At 33.7% G+C, this 23,970-nt stretch overlaps 4 protein-coding genes across 5 annotated transcripts; all 4 read left to right on the top strand.

The window, feature by feature from the left end:
- The first annotated feature begins 749 nt into the window (after nt 1-749).
- LOC121776447 lies at nt 750-2,932 on the top strand. Its single transcript, XM_042173621.1, has 4 exons — nt 750-1,307; nt 1,518-1,967; nt 2,242-2,530; nt 2,612-2,932. The coding sequence occupies exons 1-4, from the start codon at nt 888-890 to the stop codon at nt 2,746-2,748; spliced, it is 1,296 nt and encodes a 431-aa protein (XP_042029555.1). The 5' UTR covers nt 750-887; the 3' UTR covers nt 2,749-2,932.
- A 2,104-nt stretch (nt 2,933-5,036) lies between these two features.
- LOC121777626 (EH domain-containing protein 1-like) lies at nt 5,037-11,392 on the top strand. Of its 2 annotated transcripts, none has more exons than XM_042174942.1 (18): nt 5,037-5,233; nt 5,346-5,425; nt 6,117-6,185; nt 6,284-6,341; nt 6,607-6,662; nt 6,744-6,786; nt 6,873-6,934; nt 7,403-7,522; nt 7,946-8,048; nt 8,153-8,202; nt 8,587-8,715; nt 8,803-9,054; nt 9,160-9,239; nt 9,570-9,696; nt 9,786-9,929; nt 10,011-10,735; nt 10,805-11,044; nt 11,113-11,392. In XM_042174942.1, the coding sequence occupies exons 1-16, from the start codon at nt 5,152-5,154 to the stop codon at nt 10,194-10,196; spliced, it is 1,641 nt and encodes a 546-aa protein (XP_042030876.1). In that variant the 5' UTR covers nt 5,037-5,151; the 3' UTR covers nt 10,197-10,735; nt 10,805-11,044; nt 11,113-11,392. The 2 variants fall into 2 exon arrangements, with proteins under 2 accessions (XP_042030876.1, XP_042030875.1); XM_042174941.1 differs by having other exon boundaries at nt 11,106-11,392.
- Nucleotides 10,589-11,336, top strand: LOC121777916 (cytochrome b561 and DOMON domain-containing protein At3g25290-like). Its single transcript, XM_042175247.1, has 3 exons — nt 10,589-10,735; nt 10,805-11,044; nt 11,127-11,336. The coding sequence occupies exons 1-3, from the start codon at nt 10,589-10,591 to the stop codon at nt 11,334-11,336; spliced, it is 597 nt and encodes a 198-aa protein (XP_042031181.1).
- A 1,226-nt stretch (nt 11,393-12,618) lies between the features above and the next one.
- On the top strand, nt 12,619-15,747 carry LOC121777946 (protein THYLAKOID ASSEMBLY 8-like, chloroplastic). Its single transcript, XM_042175283.1, has 3 exons — nt 12,619-13,116; nt 13,775-14,165; nt 14,788-15,747. The coding sequence occupies exons 1-2, from the start codon at nt 12,715-12,717 to the stop codon at nt 14,162-14,164; spliced, it is 792 nt and encodes a 263-aa protein (XP_042031217.1). The 5' UTR covers nt 12,619-12,714; the 3' UTR covers nt 14,165; nt 14,788-15,747.
- The last annotated feature ends 8,223 nt before the right edge of the window (nt 15,748-23,970 follow it).

The raw sequence follows: 23,970 nt of genomic DNA, 5'->3' as shown, positions 1-23,970 counted from the left end.
TTTCCACTCGTTCTTTTAATGTTGAATAAGAACCGCAATAATTAGAAAATCATGTGGTAGTTAATAACAATACAACAACATCGAAATTGATGAAAGAGAAATTAAGGTCGATCATGAATTAAGAAAGTCTATTGATAGTTTTGATGTGAACATTTGAGATCCTATTTGTAGAATATATGTATTACGAAATAATTTTGAGTTGTTTTCAAATATGGATACTCATAGAAGCCAACTATCTCGCACAACATAAAATATAGATATTTATATTTTATGTAATTTTGTTACAATATTATATTTACTGACTTTGTTCAAATCGACCCACGGTTATGAATTTTTAGATCCGCCATTGCTTATAATATAATATGTAGCAATTATCACGAACATGATATGATATGTGAAATCAGGCAGCTGGATATTTATACTCGTGGATCATATTTGATATTTGACCACATACACTTGTTTGAGTTAACAGTAGTCATTGTCGGAAAATCAACCTTAAATAATTGAGCACGTGTCATCATCCAAGTAACCTTTGTGTTACCCCAACGCCACTCTCATCTTTGTCACCATGCAATCCGTGAATTTTAGTTCTTCTCCTCTTGGTTTTAGACAAACGGCACATCATTTTCATGTCATCTTTTTCAAATAAAATTGGCTTCCAAAACCACTAAAAGACTAATCCAACTATATATATATATTCCCCAACACAATAAAATACTAGACATTTAGTTCAATCAACTCGACAAACTATCAACTCAATTCGCCACCTCGGCTTCTCCTTACTCACTCATTTGTCGATCAAAACAAACCTTGATTAGCGTAATGCTTTATATAACAATAGTTTAGAATCCATTAAAAAAAATCAAATATTCCCATAATTGGGGAAGATGGAGGATGAAGTAGTAGAGATTCTGCTGCCGAATAACAAACCGAAGCCGAATCTATCGCAGCGACATTCCTGGAACGAAGCGAATATCGAGACAAAGAGCTACGGATCGGGTCTAAAATGGATGTTTCTAGATTATTCTAGTATGTGGCGAGCTTGGCTGTCGTGGTCCGTGTTTTTCGTCCTCAACATCGGCTTCCCCATCGTATCCCACTTGGTATTCTCCTGCTCCGACTGCGATCCCAGCCACCAGAGGCCCTTCAACGCCATCACTCAGCTCTCCCTCTCCCTCTTCGCCACCATATCCTTCCTCAACATCTCCTCTTTTGCGCGAAAATATGGCCTTCGCAGGTTCCTGTTTCTCACTAGGTTGTCTGAAGAATCCGAAAAGGTCCGCCACGGCTATGCTCACCAGCTCCACGTAAGTTTTCCTGAACTGCATGTCAGTATGATATTGTTTACAGTCAAACCACACAAGTCTATTGTTTTGACAGTCAGACTGTCAAATAAATAAAGTTGACAGTGTTACTGTCAACTTTATTTATTACTTGAGACAGTAATTATATATTACTGTCAACTTTACTTATTTCCTGACATGGGACGTGGTTTTTCACCGGACATATATGTGCAGACGTCGATGAAGCTTTTGTCGGTGTTCGTGCTCCCTTGTTTCATGGCAGATACTGTGTACAAGATATGGTGGTTCAGCACAGGAGGAAACCAGATTCCATATCTGTACAACATCTACTTAAGCAAGTTTATCATCTGCATCCTCCTCATGTGCTCGTGGCTATACCGCGTCTCAATCTGCTTCCTCGTCTGCGTCCTCTTCCGTCTCACCTGCTACCTCCAGCTCCTCAGGCTCGACGAGTTCGCTCAGCTCTTCGAAACAGAGTCCGACGTGGCAGCCATCCTGGTCGAGCATCTCAGCATCAGAAGAAACCTCCGCGTCATAAGCCACCGTTTTCGCCTCTTCATCCTATCCACTTTGATCCTCGTCACCATAAGCCAGTTCGCTTCGTTGCTCGTCATCACAGAGCCTAAATCCAACGTCAACATCGCCACAGCAGGGGAACTCGAGGTAACTCTACGTCTTCTTCTTTTTAGTACTCTCTCTGTCTGCTAATAAGAGGCTCACTTTGGTTTGGCTCGTATTTTAAGAATTGTAATCGAAAGTCAGGTTGAAAAAGTTAGTTCCAACTTTTATGTATTAGTTTTATATATAATAATATATGAGGGAGATAAAGTTAGGAATACGAGGTACATTAGAGAAAGTAGTAAAATGACAAATTTGACAATTATTCAAAGACGGACGAAAATGACAAATCTAATAGTAGCATATTTGATTGTTGCAGCTGTGTTCGATCACTTTGGTGACGGGGCTGTTCATCTGCCTTCGAAGTGCTGCGAAGATCACGCACAAGGCGCAATCGGTTACGTCTCTAGCGGCTAAATGGCATGCTTGTGCTACGATCAGCTCGTTTGATGAAGTGGACGACGTGACTCCTCCGGCTCAGATTGCTGCTGCCGCGGCAGATTGGGATACGGATAATGAAGAGGGAGATGGGGATGATGTGTTGGATAACACCAATTTGGTTCCAATTTATGTCAGTACTATTTCTTACCAGAGGAGGCAAGCTCTAGGTATGTTTGTACAACATTTGTATATTTATTTAGTTATACATGTGTGTTTTGATTCTTTTGAATTTGATGATGTTGGTGCAGTGACATATTTTGAGCACAATAAAGCTGGAATCACAGTGTACGGATTTATGCTGGATAGAACTTGGCTACACACAATATTTGCCATACAGCTTTCTCTCACACTTTGGATCTTGAACAAGACTATTGGGATTTCATAATTTTAGGAGTTATTTCAAATGGTGTGGTTCAGTTTTGGTGAAATTACTGCTTTCTTTCTCAAGGGAAGTTATTAGTTATTACTCCTACTTATTACTATTAGAAGTGAAGAGATATATGTTATGAGCCTTTGATTTTGTTTGTAGTGAATAACATTGCATATATAATTAATTTTCTCTAAATAAGATATTGTATTACTCCTACTACTTTTAGGGACATGGTTGTATTACTTTTTGTGTGCTATGTGATAGACTATTGTCCAATATTATATATATATATATATATTTAGACCATAGTACTCAAATATTGGTAATTAATAATAAAATTGCATGCATATGATTGTGGGGTGCTCGTAATTCTCAGATGATATTTGATTTTTCTATATTGCATTACTATTAATTTGGAGAAGATTATATAGAGTGAAACTATTTGTTTTTTTTTTTGAGGCAAGAGTGAAACTATTTGTTACTTACCATACATGCATAATTATAGAGGTGTACTTTAGTAGTATTTATTTAAATATAAAGAAATCTTGTTCTTTTTTCTTCGGACAAAACCCTAAAACATCAAGCCAACGCCTGCAAACTACGGTTTTTTCTTTATTTTGTTTCGTCGTTTTTCTTTATCAGTTAGGGTTAATTGTGTCTGGACTCAGACTCAAAAACAAGAGGCAAATTAGCGATCATTAGTTAAGGATTCATGGATGTAAGTGTTTCTCTTTGTACCTTCTCTCCAACATAAAACACAAATTGAATACATTTATTTAGGATTCGTTTGGCAGATCTAACAAATTATTAAGATAAGAAAAAATAATTAAAACACATATTTTAGGTCAGGTAACTCTTACAATAAGTGTAAATCTAACAAAGTTAAATTACTCCGTCAGTCTCACAAATCAACGTCTGTTCTGAAATTCCGGCAATGGGATGAAAATGCTCCGAGATCAGGAGAAGGATTTATAGTGAAATTCAACAAAGTGAAGGAGGAAAAATTACACACAGCCCCAGTCAAGTTTCTCTTTGTGCAAGTGCCACTACAAACTACCACCAATCACCAAGCTAGCCAGGGAAAGAAGACGAGAACGGTATGCTTTCTTTGAATATTTATCGAAAAAGAAATCGATTCAGCTACATCTATGTGATGAGAAGACAAATACTATATGAGTATTAGATTTTCTTGTTTTTGAAATGTGCAGAAATGTTTGCTGGCTGTTTTGAGAAGCAAATGTTGGTGTTGTAATGCAACAAATGTTGAGGGAAAGTTTTAAATTTGAGGGACTATTGCACAAACGGTTCAACTTTGAAATTTTATTTTAGCTACTGTATTTTAGTATAATTTACGTGGGTCATAGCTGTCTGATTTATTCAGCTTATTAAACAGTTTTTAAGCATTCAATTTTAGACCTTTTTTAATCTCAAACAGTGACCATACTAATTATTCAACATTTTTTACGTTTTATTAATTCTCCTCTTTCTATCTCTCTCTTTGTTTTAATAATATGAATGATGACACATTTTTTTATTCCAATCATCCAACCAAAACATTATACTAGGTCATTTTTATATTGTTTTAAGCAATATATGATGATTATAGTTTTTTTAAAATGATAATGATATAAATATTATACACAAATTGAAATTAGAAAATTATATAACAAAATTTGTATTGGTATAGAAAATTATATGTTTGTTTATAACATTCAAATGTTACTATAAAAAATCAAAATGGCATGCCAAAAAGATTACCCCAAATACGTAAGATATAGTAATAAATTTTAAATCTTAATTGTGGGGGGAATCGCAATCTTTAGATATTTCAAATAATCCAACTAATTAAAAGTTCATCTCATGTTATACACGATAAAAATTCTATAGAAAGTAATATTAATGAAGAAAAATTGTTAGAATTTTGAACATCTATAAATCAATTAAATTTAATTTAAAAAATGACATAATAACTGAATTACGCAATAATTGAAGTAATATTCTTTAAATTAAAATCATAATAAGATAGTATATTTTATAAGTTATTAATCGAGAATATATATTATGATTCGTAATTTAAATAATTATATTAAGACGTTCATAACGAAAAACATGATTACTATCATAATTATAAGTAAATATAATTATTAATTTATCATTATCATAACAATTCAAATTTTAAGATTATAAGTACAATATGCACATCCTTTAACACTAATTAGTTTTAAACAAATATAGCGAGCTGCACGAGTTTTGTATAAACTGTAAAAAATTGCACTAATCGAACTACAGGGAAGAGAAAAGAGGAGAGAGGATACTCCATAAAATTGGTTACTGAATTCCCTCTTTCACGGTTTTCAAATTCACAAATTTTATCACCAGCGCACTGCATACAGAAGCAATTCAAATTCTCGCCGAGAAATGGAAATCGATTCGGGCATAAACTTGTATTCCAAAGAGCAACACAAAATGTATCAAACTTGGTTCAACTTTGCAGATACAGGTTGCTGCCTCTTTCCTTTTTTTTTTTTCAAAATTTGTTTTTATTTCCAAGTTGCAATGTTTCCGTCTATGGAATATTAGCCGTTTAATTCAGTTTTCATTTGTGTTTACAGATCGAGATGACCGGTTAACTGGAAATGACGCGACGAGTTTCTTTGCCATGTCAGGTTTAGCGAAACCAGAGCTCAAGCAGGTTTAGTATACTGATATGAATTCCTCATTTTTTTCAATTTTCTCCGTTTTGTTTGAGATATTGTGAATAATGATTATGCTTCTCTTACTGAGTTTTTTTATGTATTGAGGTGTGAGTATCGATTTTAGGTACTATTAATATTTTAGGTGGATGTAGCGCTAGAGTTTGTGATTTTCGATTTTAGGTATTACTAATCTTTGCTGGATGTAGCGCAAGAGTTTTGTGATTTTTCTAAAAACTATTGAAGCTTACTTCATAGAAAACATATTTCTTATATTTCTTGGGTATATTTATCTTATGCAGATTGAAAGAGCTTCTACTTTCGCCATTTTACATAAATTTCCGTTAGTTTGTCTAGTCTTCAATTTATTAGAGATGGAAATTAGTATTTATACGTGTATCTCTAGATATCAGTAAGGAATACTGAATATGTAGAGCTATTTTCTTCTTTCTGAAATGATCATGTATTTTCCACTTAATTTATGCAAATGAAAAAGAATATTATCCGTTTTCTTTTGAATTTTTTGACCAGCAGGCAGCCTGTATCTGAGAGAGCTAGTGCTTATTTCTCATTAGTCCTAAAAAACTATTTCTTTTGCTCTTTTGAACCCCAATGTTGTAGTATTACTGTGTTTCTGCCCTGCAGTTTTCCTCTTTGGATCATCATTATTTTACATGGTTGTAATTCTAGGTCTGGGCAATTGCTGATTCGAAGCGACAAGGATATCTAGGTCTGAAGGAATTCATCACTGCAATGCAGGTTCTAGTCAGTAGAAAAGAACACTTTGAGATTCAAAAAGTTATGCATGATTACTGGATAACTCATTCTGTTATTTTGTTAAATGATTCCTTTGTCAGCTCATATCCTTTGCACAAGAAGGAAATGAACTAAACTCAGATATCCTTAAAAGAACAGGCAAGTGGAGAAACATGTTACCTTCATCAAAGTATTATTGTACAAGACTGGAACAATTAAGCCAGCATTATGCTATTCGTTATATTCATTTTATTTGTATTTATTCTTTCTTCTTTCTGCTGAGAACTGCATTTTATTTTATGCAGCAGTCTGAATTTTGGTTATATATTTGCTAAATGATGATTGATGATAAGAGATATCTGAAAACTTCTTTTCTTTTTCTCATTTGCATTATTCCAAAATTTCTTACCTACAGCTCTTGCAGGCTATTTGGAGACACTGGATCCTCCACAAATGGCAGGTTTGAATGCCTTTGTGGAAGTAAGTTCGTTAACCTTCTTGCTTTCATGATTTTGTTAGAAAGTATGCTCCATTAACATTTATTTCACATCTCTTAACCAGAAAAAGAGTTATCAAGTATCAAACACAAATTCTGAAACCAATGGTAAGTGATGGCTAATAAATTCAGTTTGTCAATATTATACTACTTCTAGCATTCTTCCAATAAATTTCGCTAACACTATATTGCAGGAAACATCCAACAAGCACCACCAAAACCAATGAGTTTGTTTGGCAAAAAGTCTATTAAGAAGGTAACTGCATTTGGGGTGACCTTGTTGTGTCTATTCGTTCTCCTTACTGCATCAAAACTGGTGAACAACCATACATGATGGCACTATGCTAAACAATTTTTGCTACATGCAATTTGAAATAGTTAAGGATTTCGATTTCTCAAGTCATAGTGCATTTGTGAATGGAACAGTAACTAAAAATGCACATAGAGTTTCGATCTATTAAGAAGGTAACTGCATTTGGGGTGACCTTGTTGTGTCTATTCGTTCTCCTTCCTGCATCAAAACTGGTGAACAACCATACATGATGGCACTATGCTAAACAATTTTTGCTACATGCAATTTGAAATAGTTAAGGATTTTGATTTCTCTAGTCATAGTGCATTTGTGAATGGAACAGTAACTAAAAATGCACATTGTGTGTGCACATAAGCCCATTCAACTTTGAAGAGTAGTCTGACTTGTTTCTTTTATTGAATTCTTATTCAGAACCATACTTCTCTCAATTCAGTCACTTCAGTGGTTGATGGCTTGAAGATGTTGTACAATGAGAAACTGAAGCCACTGGAAGCCATGTACCGTTTTAATGATTTTGCATCCCCTTTTTTGGTGAGTCATTTAAATGACATTTATATAACAAAGATACACAATGCTATTTATTTTCTTGTATGCAAGTTTTTTTATTCATTTATTTTATGGGAGATGTTAAGAATATTTGTATTCTGTCCCACATCGGTGATGTGACATAGCCTAGCTTAGTCCCTTGTACTATATATGTGACCTATGTTAAGTAATAAAATACACCTACGACTATTCTCTACTATGCCTCTATACTTCTCCGCATATATCTATATTTTACTGTTCTACATGATATCATATATATAGTACAAGAGACTAAGCTAGGCTATGTCACATCACCGATGTGGGACAGAATACAAATAACATATTAACACTCACCGATGTGGGACAAAATACAAATATTCTTAACAAGAGACATTGGTTTACCATGCTTATACTATCTCTACTTTCCAGACTACTAGTGATTTTGATGCAAAACCGATGGTCATGCTTTTGGGTCAGTATTCAACTGGAAAAACTACATTTATAAAGCACCTGCTTCAATCCAGCTACCCAGGTTAAATACGTGAATTTATGTTACAGTAAATGATAATAAAATTTATAATTGTTCCTGTTTTTCTATTCATTTATACTTAAACATGTTTTCTTCTTTCTTTGTAGGGGCTCATATTGGACCTGAACCGACTACTGACCGATTTATTGTTGTCATGGTACACGAAAAGCATGATCTATCTCTATTATAATTGTTTATGTCTTCCTTGATTGAATCTAAAAATGGTGTAATACGTGAATTTTATGTGTAATAAGAAACAATAGAATTGAAATTCATGGTCATCTTCTTCAAAAGTAGAATCGTGCTTGCTTCTCTGTTTGTAACCTTAAAATGTACTGTTTCTCATTTTTTATGCCTATTTGCTATGGCAGCTAGAAACGTTCATAAACAGTAAGTTCACAAATTGATTAATTTTTTATTGGCTAGACTTTTGTTTCTATGTTACAGTTTAGGTGCAGTATGTTGTTTGTGTTATTAAGTTACTTTTTTGTATTCAATTTGTGTTATGTTTATATGACACACTTCTTGTTGATGTCTTTAGTCTGGGCCAGATGAGAGGAGCATCCCGGGAAATACTATTGCTGTTCATGCTGACTTGCCATTTACTGGTTTGACTACTTTCGGTGGATCATTTTTGTCCAAGTTTGAGTGTTCCCAAATGCCACATCCAGTAAGTTTTTCTTGTCATGCTAATGTGTAACATTATATCGAATCAAGCTTTCCTCAATTTATTTGATGCAACTTTATTTGGTTGTAGCTGCTTCAACATATAACATTTGTGGACACTCCTGGGGTTTTATCTGGAGAAAAGCAACGGACACAGAGAAGCTATGATTTCACAGGTGTCATATCATGGTTTGCCACAAAATGTGACTTAATACTCCTTCTCTTCGATCCCCATAAGCTTGACATCAGTGATGAGTTCAAACGTGTAATTTCATCACTTCGTGGTCATGATGATAAGATACGCGTTGTTCTGAACAAAGCAGATCAAGTTGACACACAGCAGGCTAGTTCTTACTAATCTGAGTTGATTGTTATCTACAAGTTTCACTATGACTATTTATGTGTTTCTCATGTAGTGTTACTGAAGAACCTTTTGATTCACTTGCAGTTAATGCGAGTCTACGGTGCTCTGATGTGGTCACTTGGAAAAGTTCTGAATACTCCAGAAGTATCCCGGGTCTATATTGGGTAGGGTCCTCTATTGAACTTTTTTTGGCTAATTTGATAGACACGCTCTTGTGGAATATCAATCTTATTAAAAACATGATACAATCAATGGTTGGACTAGCAGCAAACTATAATTAGAACCTATATGTGGCATGTGCTCTCCAAACTAATCTTATAACCTATATTTGGTCTATATGTGGTGTATGCTGCCATTGACATTAATCTTCTTCTTTCCAAATGTCTTTATTTTTTCTACTCTTCTTGACTTATTAGTGTTCATCTTCCCTTCTTCTACATCTTGAAAAGTCATCTAGTTCAATTCATGATGATCTTTTAACACATGCCTTCCAGATCATTTAATGACAAGCCTGTGAACGAAGCAGCTACTGGTCCTGTGGGAAAGGAACTGTTTGAGAAAGAGCAAGATGACCTCCTTGTAGACTTGATCGATATACCCAAAAAGGCTTGCGATCGTCGGGTAAGCATAGCCTTAAATACCTCAAAAAAATCATTCATTTCTCCTTTTGGTTTGGTAAAGTAAATCTAATGCCACTAGTATGTTGTCAGATTAACGAGTTTGTAAAACGCGCTAGAGCGGCCAAGATCCATGCTTATATCATTAGCCATCTTAAGAAGGAGATGCCGGCGTTAATGGGCAAATCTAAGGCTCAACGACGACTAATGGATAATCTTGAGGGTGAATTCGAAAAGGTAAATCTTTCTTGCCTTTTTCCCTCTCCCCAAACCAACAAAGCACTTGAGTTATTTATAACGTAAGCCTTTTGGGTGTAGATTCAAAGAGAACACCATCTACCAGCTGGAGACTTTCCAAATGTGGAACAATTTAGGGAGGTCTTGAGTCGCTACAACATCGACGACTTTGAAAAGTTGAAGCCGAAGATGATTCAAGCTGTGGACGATATGCTCGGCTATGATATCCCCGAGCTATTGAAAAACTTCAGGAACATATATGACTAGGGCCGGTAGGAAATCTTCAAGAAGGCTTGAAGTTGTATCCGTGCTTGAATGTGAAAAGTTACCTGTTAAAAGTGTTGAGTTTCTAAATTAGGAGATTTTAGGAAAAGAGAGATGCTGAAGATTGGAATAAAATCAGACAGCATTATGAGCTAAATGATTGGCTGACAAGCATTTTCCCTCCTTACAAGTAAAGGATATATGCTTATCAGACTACTTTTATTCCAATGCAACACTCACAATACAAAAGCACAAGAGATGGCTTTACTTTACACAGCAGTAGCTGTCATTGCATAGTTGTGTTCAATTTCAAAAATCAAAGTTTACAGAAAGGCAACAACAGAGTATAAACATATAGCATGAATTTCCCTTGTATCTTACTACTACTTTCCATAATGTGTGCTGAGGCTCTACCTTCACTTCACCACAACCGCCAAGAGCAGCTCAAGAACAACGCATCTCTTGAGAATCGAAGCAACGGGATCACTGGAGCCTGGCCATCGAAGCAGCACCAGTACTACAAGCATCGCGCCTTGAGAAGAGTAAGCTTCTTCTGATTGATAAAAACATCTATCAAACCCCTCCAATCTGATCACATCAATCAATGACAGATCCATGGAGCTATAAACATCATGGGGTGGGGAGTCCTCTTGCCGATAGGTGCAATCATTGCACGATACTTTAAAGAATCAAGCAACGATTGGTACAATCTTCACATCATGTCCCAATTCTCAGGGTTCATTCTTGGCACGCTCGGATGGGGTATCGGGATAACCATCAAGAACGAACACCATCACATGAGCAGCCATGGAGTTCTTGGAACTCTAATATTTGCATTGGCTACTCTTCAGGTAAACTAACACGAACATTCATTAGTGTTATAATCAGAGACATTTGTTCACATTGGATCAGTTGTTAGGCATGTGTTTGCAGCCGGATGAAGAACACGACTCCCGGAGATATTGGATCATCTATCATAACATACTCGGCTATGCCCTCATTGTTCTCATCATTGTAAATATATTTCAAGGTATAGGAAATCAGAAAACGCCCAAGACATGGGATTTGGTTTATGGTGCTGTTTTGGGAGTTTTGGGTGTGATTGCTCTAGCCCTTGAGATTCTCAGATGGATATATGTATAGATTCTTCACACCTTGCTATTTTGATTGCATGAAAGCTTGATTTTGTATTTTTTTTATGTGGGGGCAAATTTGATTGAGGGGAGTAGAAAACAGTGATGCAGTAATGATCTTTCAGTTTTATTCTATGCATCTTCATTCAATTCAAAAAAAAAAACAAAAAAAATTGCAATATATTCATGAACTTATATGATTTAGTAATCGTTATTCGTATGAAATTTTACAAGTAATAAAGGAACATGGGATTTAATTAATCACAATTGTACCACTCAAAATTTTAAAACATGCCCCACTATAATTATAAATTGAATCTCTTTTAATGGGCGTTTGTATTGATGGATGAATTAGGTAGAATTTGTATGATTGACAGGAATGGACAATGCTTAGATAATCAAGTTCAGCTAGGAGATTTATATGATGAACCAATGCATAGTAGTACTAGTAGTATAGTATGATTGTACCACCACTCTCTTAAGCTTAATTGCAACATTTAATTATTAACGTAATTGCATCAAAACAACATTCGGTAAAAGTTAAAACAGGTTTTCCAAGAAAAAAATAACAAAAAATGGTCAAGCAATCCTCAAATTATTCTTTGAGCATTCACAATGGTGACCTATCTCCGAAGCTCATCTCATAGTCTATCTCCATTTTTTTGTCACATCAGCAGGCCCATCTCAGAGCCTATCTCCCTGCAATGAGAGTCTATCCCAGAGCTCATCTTATTTCCACATCAGCACGATTTTTATATTTTACTTTAAATTGTTAGTCTGAAATAAAATGATATAAAATAGCAAGAAAAATAAATTAAAGACAACTCAATAAAAAACAAATTTCATTAAAAAAATATCCTACATGTATAAAAAATACAGAAAAAATAAACTAAAAATTTTGATAAAAACATTAAAATATTATGACTAGAGAGAATTAAAATGTAGAGTGAGATAAAATAAAATGGGATTAAATGTGAATAATTGGTGGGGAATAGAATATATATAGAGTATAAAAAATGAATAATAATAATAAAAAAGAATCGGCCTAACCGATACATCGGCTGAGGCGTGGAGGCCGAAAAGAGTGTCCATCGGCTCCCTCTCCACAATGTGAGCCGGTGGGAGCTGATTGGGGGTTAGGGGTGGGGGGGAGATCGATCGGCCTTGTGGTCGACCTACATTGTGATTGCCGTTAGATACTACTCCGTACTAATAAAGGGTGAAGTAAATCGGTTAAAACAATTTACATTTCAAGGTCAAAATTAGTTAATAAATCATACATTAGAATAAATGATTTGAAGTTCAAAACCCCAATTTCAGTCTTTCCCTTAAACCCTTTCTCCGCCAGTGGTGAAATTCCCGTTGCCGCCACTCTACTCCACCGGAGAATGCTAATCGCCGGCATAGTTTCAAGATCTAGGGCTCGATGTATCGCCGCTGCATACCTCTTTTCCAACCGCTCCTTATTCTCGAAATCCATCCGCAGCTCCATTACCGCTCCTCTATTTTCTCCACCCCCAACACAATCAACCATCAGTGATGCTTTCGGGCCGAAATTGGGCTGCGGCCGGGCCTACCACGACGGAAGGCCTAGAGGCCCGCTGTGGAGAGGGAAGAAGCTCATCGGGAAGGAGGCGCTCTTCGTCATATTAGGCATGAAGCGATTCAAAGACGAAAACGAAAAGCTTGATAAATTCATCAAGACGCACGTGCTCAGGCTTCTGAAAATGGATATGGTTGCCGTTCTTACTGAGCTCGAGCGTCAGGGGGAGGTGTCTCTCTCTGTCAAGGTGAATTGAATTTTGATTTTGGTTGTACCTCGTGCTTCCTGGTTGTACATTGTAGTGTCACTGTTTCCTTGTGCTCATACGTCGGTTGTCTATTTGCATTCTGATGTGCAATTCACATTTTATTGTCGTGCATTTGTTGTGTGTGATACTGATAGTTTGAGAACCATGATTTTGTCTAACCTTGCATATATCTATTGATTTTGAAGCTATTTAGTTTATTGAAGTTAATATCTTTACTGATTGCTTAAATATTCATTGAAATCGTCATTTCTGAGGCTTCGGTATTTTAGGTTTATATCGTTATGTTCAAAGGCAAAGATTTGTATTCATCCACCCGAATAAGGATTTATGAATCTTCAATTAGGATATAACTATTTAAGTAGGGTGGGTGCACCAGAATGTGCCTTGTGTTCAAATAGTGAGAAAACAGAGAATAGGAAATTGAACAGAACAGAAAATGACATTGCTTATGTGAGTTTATGTTTATGGTCAAATAGTGATGAAACGGAGAATAGGAAATTGGACAGAATAATATGTCCTGCCGATCAAGTTCATGGACTCTGTTCAAATTTCATGTTGCTGCTTTGTTAATTCACATCCATTATGTATTGGCTTCTCGTTCGGCCTCTGACCACTTTGAAATCTGTGGTATTTTCAGATGTTTAAGGTGATTAAGAAACAAGACTGGTACAAACCTGATGTTTACCTTTATAAGGATTTAATTGTTGCATTGGCTAGACGGAAAAAGATGGAGGATGCAATGGAGTTGTGGCAAAGTATGAGACAGGAAGATCTGTTTCCTGACTCTCAGACTTACACGGAAGTTATTCGTGGTTTCTTACAGTATGGTTCTCCTGCCGACGCCATGAATGTCTACGAGGATATGAAAAAGTCTCCAGATCTTCCTGAGCAATTGCCATTTAGGATATTACTGAAGGGGCTACTTCCGCATCCCTTGTTGAGGAACAAGGTCAAGCAAGATTTTGAGGAAATATTTCCTGATCAACGTGTTTATGACCCTCCCGAGGAGATATTTGGATTACGATGAGGTTTGTGCGTTATCACTTTTGTGGTACATTATGTTTATTTATTTTTCAGCTTTTGGAGAGTGGATGCTGCTTCATATTTTCAATAAACCCTGATTGAGTAGGACGTCATAAGAAAAACTTTGCTAAGAGTCTTAAGACACCTGGTTTTCTGATTATAAAAAGTTTCTTGTTTGCTGTATATGTTCAGATTAGTCTCTTACAACTATCTGGTCACTCTGTATTAAGTTTTTCCAGTTTTGAAGATAATGGAGTATATAATATCCTTTTATAGACCAAGATTTTATAGTATGCAAAGACCTAAACATAATAGCATAAATTTGGACAAGGTAGCAAACTCAAATCAATTGGTAGGTTTTCTGCCTTCTTTTCTTTTACCCAGATACTAGATCGCCCATCTTTTTCTCATCCATATGCGTCAAACATTTCTGTTCTTTGGTTTGTTTCTCCTTTTCATACAAGAGATATAATCTCAACTCAGACTGGATATCAATAATTCCAAAGGACAGTATAATTATATGCAAACAACGCAAGTAATATATGATACATGACCAGAGTGATCAGTTTTCCGATTATGTATGATTTGGTTGGTTTCTATTTGAGTTACTGACTGTATTTTGGTCAGGAATTTGGAGTGCTGTGTTCTGCTTGAACCTGCTCCTACTCCGCTACATTATGCAAACAAGAGAAGAATCTTTGCTCATCGAATGAACGAGTGGATCCAGGTTTTCCCTTTACAATATCTTTAGCATGTGTATGTATTTAGGCAACATTGTGAACTGTCAACTTCTTTAGGGGCCGAGCCCGAATTGGTACTCTGCCAATGATACTAAAATAGCAGTAGCTGATTTCTAATGCTCCATTTACTGTGAACGATGTCTGGTGTATGTTCCCTTGTTATAATCCTATAATCACCAAGATTTCAAAGGCAAAGCCCAAACATTGAATTAAGAAGAAAAAAAAGCATCCTTAGTCAAAATGAGCTTATATACATGTGAAAAAAGGAAAGTTTAGGAATGGCAATGAGGCAGAACAGAACTAGGGTGGCGCAGCAGGCGCGATCTGCACAAGGGGCAGGTGAATTGACACGTCTCGAGCCATTTCTCCATGCACTCCACGTGAAACGTGTGCCCACACCTCGCTAACTTGTTAACCAAATCTTTCTTCCCGTACTCCACCAAGCAAATTGAACACATATCTTCTTCCTCCACCTCCTCCTCATTGTCCACATCGCGAAAATGTGAAACTGGGAGATCGAGATTGCAGGTAGGAGTCTCGTCTGGGAGTTGATGGTGGGGGTTGACGAGGAAGGCCAGGATTTTGGTGAGCAATTGAGTCGTACGGTGGAGTGGGATCCATATGCAGGTACATAGGATGAAGGTGAAAGTGCATAAATGGGAGTCTGCATACATACAAATCATCTGGTTATCTTGTGTTGTCTGCAACTGGAGAGTTGTTTGATGAGGAAGATAGGAAAATGGGTTTTGAGTGATTGCCTTTATATACAGCAGAAGGGGCAATCATGCTACCTAAGTCAACTGTTATTTCTTGGGTTATTGAAATATGATCTTTATGGATTTCCCAACACTACTACTCATCTTACTAGTTATAGCTTTCTTGACTTTTGGTGCTCATCAGATTTTATATTTCACTTATTTCCTCATCTGATTTTCTATAAAGATAAATGCACATAGATCTGGAAATTTTATGATAAATTTTCACATGAATTTGAGTTTGGTTCATAATTATACACTACTCCATTTAATAAAAGAATTAATTTCTTTCTTAAATCGGTAGATATTTCTTTTAAAATTTTAATTTATAAATGTATGTACATTTATCAGGGTCCATTCACTTAATCATACGTTAATTATGTGCAATCAAAATTAAGACTAGTCTATAAACAGATTATTTTATAATTAGATTCACATGATATGAGAAACACTTAAAGAAAGTTTGAAATATTCTTCTCCAATAGTGTTGGAAGGAAGCGAAATGGATTTTCAGAAAAAAAAACATTTAAAATTGAGTCAAAAATATACCAAATCAGGGAGATTATATGAATCAAAATAGAGGATAGTGCCAACTATGTTTGATTTGTATTTGCAAGTTGTAAGTACGAATATTTGCTTCGCATTTCGATAAAAACATTTAACAAACCACGTGCCATTTCGATACGATGAATTCATTTTGATACGATGAGATTCATTTTCAGGCTGATTTTATTCCGTTTTAAAATAATTATGCATATTATTATTATTTTTTATTTATTTTTTTGGTTATTAGACATATGGCAATCTAGTTAGGTTAGTGGCCGCGATTTCCGGTGCTATAATAGAGGCGTGTTGTGTTGTGTTGTGTTCTCTATGTCTGCCAACGCTTTATTAAATTACGATTTTTCGGTGTAAATATTTATATTATTGTATGATTTGGTTGTGATTTTCCTATGTGGATTACATTAATCACTAGGATTGTTCGTGCATGAGCCGTACACCTTATATATAAACTTGTCTAATTTAATAAAGTGCTAGTGTTTATTTATCTGTTAATATACGATTTTTTATATTATTTCTTATTTTTTGTAATATTTTTTAAAATTATATACTTCATAAGTTTGGAGATTTTAAAATTTTTTTACAATAAATTTCAATCAAAGTAAAATGATGTGAACTATACAATTTACTCACTCCGGGTAATAACTTGTTTCCGTAGAAAATATAGGAACAAGAAGATTGAATCTAAACTATTAACAAATTCTTTCTAGATCCAAAAAAATGAAATTAAAGAGTAAGGTAAGTAATTTGTTCTAATTCAAATTTAATTTATATCGAAATATAAGATATCAATAGAGTGGGTATGATTATAATTCAATGGGTCGATTCCACTTATTTTTTTTATCAATGCTATAATTACCTTACATGTAATTCAAATAATTAATCTATTTGGCCCACTAAACAGTCCTAAAAATGAAACTGTTTAGCTCACAGCATATTTCATTTCTATAGAAATGTCATACTTTCCTTTTTAGTTTGTTCCATAAAAGATACCACATTTCATTTTTTGGAAAAAGTTTCCTCTCACATTAATTATAAATTTTATTTTCTCTCACCACTTAACACACAAAATAACATCTCCTAAAATCTCATGTCATCTCCCAAGTGTGCCATCTTCTTTGGGACGGAGAGAGTAGTAAGTACTTATTGAAAATAGTGGATATGATTGTTATTCAATGGGTGTCCCACTTACTTTTTTTTATTAATGCTGTAATAACCTTATTTTCTTTGGGACGAAGAGAGTAGTAAGTACTTATTAAAAATAGTGGATATGATTGTAATTCAATGGGTGTCCCACTTACTTTTTTTTTTATCAATGCTGTAATAACCTTACATATAATTTGATTAATTAATTTATTAGGCCCACTTAACAGTTTTAAAAATGAAACTATTTAGCATATGAATCAGCAAATTTCATTTCTATCGAAATTTAGTAGTAGTGGATATGATTGTAATTCAATGAGTCTGTTCCACTTTTTTTTTTGTAGCTTAATGCTATAATTACCTTGCATATAATTTGATTAATTAATTTATATGGCCCACTAAACAATTTAATAAACGAAACTATATGGCATATGGATCAGCAAATAATCACTTTACAGTTTACACACCATTCAATAGTCGGTGCCATTTTCAAAAAAAATGTCTTTTGTATTCTATTGCCTAGCTATTGAAGATTAACAAGATCCTAATGAGTGGATAATGAGATTTAATTCTTTTCACCAACATTGATTGTACAAAACTTTCGAATATAAAAAAAAAAATGGAGGGAACATTTTTTTTTTCTACAAACTTTGTCAAAGTATCATTTTAAGTCCGTGAATTTTGAAAATATCATTTTAGGTCCGTCAACTATGAGTTAATATCATTCTAAGTACATTTTTACTATTTCCAAGTTTTTCTGGATGAAAATACCTTCAATACCTTGAAGGGTATATATTTTTATACTCATATTATTTTATGAATATCTTTACTATATATTTTTTATGAATTTCTAAATATAATTTAACCTTCAATATTATCACTTAATTTTGTGACATGCAAGAAATGTTCCTTATTCAACTTTTTATAATTAAAGAATTCCAAAATATTTTTAAGATATGTATACTCGTAAAATTAATGTCCCAGTCAATAGACGATACTTGAATACTGATATATTGATATTATTTTTAAATAATATATTAATATTCAAGTATCGTCTATTGACTGTGACATTAGTTTTACGAGTATACATATCTTAAAAATATTTTGAAATTCTTTAATTATAAAAAGTTGAATAAGGAACATTTCTTGCATGTCACAAAATTAAGTGATAATATTGAAAGCCAAATTATATTTAGAAAATTCGTTAAAAAATATGAGTATGTGATAAATTAATTAAAAATATATATCCTTTAAGGTAATGAGAGTATTTTCGTCTATAAAAACTTTGAAATAGTAAAAAAGTACTTCGAATGATATTAACTCATAGATGACAGATCTCAAATGATATTTTCAAAGTTCACGGACTTAAAATGATACTTTGACAAAGTTCATGGACCAAAAAAGATGTTCCCTCCAAAAAAAAAATAAACCGAGAGTGCTTATTGTGATTTGTGAATCGTGATTCCTCTTTTCTTTCTATACTCAGTAGTAGTATTCGATAAACTATACAACTACCGATAAAAAAAAAGTAGTACTAAAATCGAAAGGTATATATCTTTTGAAAATGAATGATATAAAACACTTATTATCCTTATATTATACTCCCTAGTACTACTTCACTCGTCTAATGAAACTAGTTTTAGTTATGTTTTGTAGACGTTTAATTTTATTATGTAATTTTTTAAGTAAGATAAATAAGTACAAAAATGGAAAAATTAGAAAAAAAAGATAAACTGATGATACAATTTTCATAAATAAAAATGATACAGTATTAATTTTGATAAATAAATCAAAATAACAAAAATAATTTTTTATATACGAATGTATAATAATATACTTGCAGACATCTTTTATGTTATGTGGAGTTTAATAATAATAAGAATACCTTCAACTTCAAACCCATTTAATTTTTGGATACGCCTAACATCATGAAATTTTCTAAATATTTGTTTTTTCAACAAACTTTAAACTTGACAAATAATATTACGTAATTTGGTCAATTAATTAGTCGTCCAATTTTAATATAATTAGAAATGTAGCACTAATTATATTTGATCATATTAAATTAATTAGACAAATAATTTCTATAAATTATAATTTCATATAATGATTATATAAGTATCTATAATCCATACATTTGTCATAATATGTTTTGATATTCAAGGTATTATTTGCCAAATTTCCCTCTTTTGATTTTTTTTTTTTATTTTTTATTAGGTGTAGATGTTTGAATAATTATAATCGCACTACACATGAAATCAGAATCTCAAAAGATTTCGTTCGTGGGGGTGATTCCACCATGATTGGTGATATCATAATAAAATGGATTTCATGAGAATGTGAAATAGGGAACTGCAAGAAACACCTAATATTACATACTCCCATATTTCCGACATTTTGTCTCAGCCCATCATTTAAATTATTATTGGGTTTTATGCTGAGATGATGATGATGATATGATATTCTAGACTTGCATGTTTGCAAAATGAAAACATACTTATTTGATTGTTATCTTCACTACAAACTTATATGAAAAAGTGAATATTTTGTGGTTAGTATTGGTGTATTAAGACTTACCTCATACCATTATATCGAAGGTTTTGATAAGAAGATTAGTGTTTATGTGTGACTAAAAATATACTTGTAGTACATATATTTGAATGAGAAAAAACATTGGCAGAAGAGGGATTTTCTAATTTCTAATTTGGATTCTAAAAAGTGGATTTTACTTTGAAGGATCAAATTTATAAGATATTCTAAGACCTTGATAACTCCTATCATTTGATCTATTTTTACTTGATCGACACCTCTTTTAATGATAGAAAGGGTAGATAAAACATAATTTTGGCTAATCCATCACTTTCTTCACTAAATTATTGTACATTTATTTTATAATTTTATCCTTAAAACACTATATCTCGTGTTTTGTTAATTTATATTAGCACTAAAAGTAAATGCAACCAAAATTCATAAATGTATCCAATGAAAGAAAAATCATACTCTTCATGGACAACCAAACTACAAAAGTAACAAAAAAAATAAAAAAAAAACGTTGTTAACATATGTAAAATTATATAAATAAAAAGTCGACACAATAAAAGTCCAAACAAAGAAAAATATAAACCATGTTGTTAACATATGGACCACAGACATAATTATCAGCTTTTATCTAAAGTAGATTAATAAGAAATGTACTCATATTATTATTCCTTTTTTTTCACAACTGTGTGGGAAAGCACCCCAAATATTTCCAGAAACTATTAGTTTTATATTTTTCTACATTTAAAAAAAATAAAAAAATAAAAACTCTTTTCTTGTAGCATGTTGGCAAGTTGAAGCTAGTCTTGTTTGACCATTGAAACATCCAACAAAAAAGTAGATGGGCCCTAGGCCCATTATACCCCGTGACTTTTTTCCTCTCCAAAGAAATCTCCAATTTGGCCCTTTTTGAAAGATATAAATATAATATTCTCTCTCCACCTAAAAAATTAATACGCCACACTCTTCTTATATAAGGATAATTATAAGTCAATTTTACTCTTTTACCACTTTATTCATCATATTTCCGTTATAGTTAATGATAAAGATCTGAATTACGAATTATAATCAATGTAGAGCTAATTTCTAGCGCAATACAGTCAAACCCTTCATTTTTAGTTCATTAGTCCGTTTTAATTTATGTAATACAAAGTTCATTTTAAGACCGTTTTAGTTCATTCTTACTAACAATGAACTATTTGTTGGTTCGACAATTTGTCTCCAGAAATTAGTTTTTGCATATATTACAACCCATTGAATTGAACTATAATGGATATATTTTCCAGTTATTAGCCATTTATTAATTTGTGATATTATAAGCTAATTGGATATTATTAATTCAAGATTTCACACTATGTATAGGATTCAACTATTCAATAAATGTGAGAGGGCCGAAGGCAATTAATTTTATACTATTTTTATCGTTGATATTTCTCTTTTTTTTCTTCCTATTTTATTGAAGATAACTCGTTGATCTTTTAAAACTTGAATACCATGACAAAATAACGTACAAATTTTCTTGTGAGTCAAAATCTTGGGGTACGTTGTCAATTTAGTGATAGTAACATGCTTGGAATTATATTACAAATTCTATGTACAAAATTGACCTCAAGCAAGAAAATTGCTCAACTTCAATAACGATCATTTTCATTAACTAACACTTACTTAAAATTGTCTTTGATGGGAACTCGATGTTGAATATTTAACCCTACATGATATTCTTTCACTTACAAATTTACAATCAATTTCTTCAAAACTATAATCCCATCATTCCGTTACTAAAATGAGAAAATAACAAAAATTACTACTATTTCTAAATCTAATAATGGTTGTAAATCTGGCTTAAAAAAGTAAGTTTATTAGGCAGGTTCCCTTTTATTGATTGAAAATGGCAGGGGTGGCATATTGTATAGTTGGATTATTATCGGGTCAATCTGATGACGATACAACTCAATAAGGCTTACACGAACTCGATTTATTAAAGAAATTTTCAACCCTGACACGAACTAGACTTGCTACCTTCAAAACCCAAATACGACTCATTAACGACGATATAATATGAGTTGACACAACACAATTATACCAAGTGACCAGGGTATGATATACACCATTAACATATGATGTTGTATCACACAATTAAATCTCATTTATATACATGATTTAAATATGAACTACACAAACCTAGAGAATAATTAAAGTATAATTTTTTTAATAAAAAATATATAATAATACTATTATATTTAGTGGGTAACTCGAATACAACCCAAAATTATCGGTTAACTAATGTATCAATTTGATAAGGACAAAAATCTAATAAGACCTGACTCAGACTTATTAATTTTACGTGTATCCGAGACATATAAAGTTGAACATTGTCACCCTAGATAATGGTTATTCATATACTAGAAGATGGAGTAGTAATTTGACAACACGTAGAAATTTATGATGAGACAACAGGCCCATCACGGACTATATATGTCGAGGTCATTACATTTGTCTATATAGAACAAGAAAATACTTGGTTTAGTTATAATCAAATAATTAATATGGGAGTACATTTTGTATTGTGTAAAATAACTTGCCTATGTACTAGTTTTAACCACACGAAGACTTCCCCCATCAATCCTCAGAGTGTCCACAATGGTGAGGCGCGGCTATAGGCGATCTCGGGGCGGTCCATAGTGGACGAGATGTCCGCCCCCGGGACGGACGAGGAGATGGGGGCGGTAGGCGGCGGACGACGGATAGGCGACGGGAGGGCGAGGACGCGGCGGGTCTCCTTTGCGCCGCGCCTGCCATAGTTATCGGCGATCGGCGCGCCGGCTGTCAGACGACGAATTTTAATTTTTTTTTATTTACCTCTATAAATACCACTCTCCAACACCTATTTTTCACCATTTTCACACAATCCCTCCATTCACTATCTACCTTTTCACTCTTTAAAAATGCACGGTCGAGACGACGAATCACCCGGCTCACATGAATCGGGCTATGGCAGCAATCCTTCACAGCCGTCGAAGGGCTATCCTTCACAACCATCGGGATTTGGCGCCTATGTTTCTCAGCCGTCGGACATTGGCGGGGCTCTGTCCCAGCCTTGGATTTGGAATCAATCTCCCCCGCCGTGGGCATCGAGTCCAAACCTTCTTCCATCTCAGTCGTGGAGGTCTTCTCCAACGCCCCCACCTTTTCAGCGGAATCTAAGTCGCTCCGCATTTGGAGATTACAGACCCAACCTCGACGCGCTTAACCACCTTTTAAAATGAAAATTGATTATAAAATTTGGGCTATTGAAAGTGTCCACCATAGTGGCGGAATATTTTTTTGTGGCTATGGATAAAAACTGGGGCGGGGCTATTGGGTTGTCCGCCTTATAGTGGACACCCTAGGGGGGCTAGTTTTTTTCTTTTCTTTGATCTAGACTTTGCCAATTAATTAACTAGAAGCTAATAAACATAGTACGACTATTTATTTACCTTGTAACTTCTAGCAATATGGAGTATTATATACCTATGCATAATTCTTTAATATCTTTATTGTTTTAAATTAGATTAAATATAAATACAGTTACTAAAAGAAAACTCTAACTTCATAATTCATAATATTTTGTTTTCTCATCAATACAAATAAATGAATAATATCAGTAACTGCCTATGCGATTTATTATGATGATTTAATTACGTAATTGTGTAGTATTGATTGGGCCGTTTATGAAAGCTGACTTTAGATACATGAGAGGTCATGGTGAAGATAAATCCAATCAAGAATTTAATAATTTGATCCCAAGTTTAGGTGGCAGATGTATGCAATTAATAAATTTCAACGTCGTCTTCAAATATAAACGCATTTACTATTTTGAGCAGTTGTATTTATTTCAGCACCAAATTGTAAATTAAATTAGTCCTTCACTGATCACTATAGATCTAAATCTAAATATCTCATTGTTTACTAGTATAATCTACTACTAGACTACTACGTTTGTACATGATTTATTAGCGCAGCATCAAATATGTGCAAATTTTTTATTATTGAATAATTTTGTGATTATATTTGGCACATGTACAATCAAGAAG

This window comes from Salvia splendens, chromosome 18 (genome assembly GCF_004379255.2).
Source record: "Salvia splendens isolate huo1 chromosome 18, SspV2, whole genome shotgun sequence".
In the NCBI taxonomy this organism is placed as follows: Eukaryota; Viridiplantae; Streptophyta; class Magnoliopsida; order Lamiales; family Lamiaceae; genus Salvia; species Salvia splendens.
Note: the sequence above shows the minus strand (reverse complement) of the source record. Positions and strands in the feature narration are given on the sequence as shown.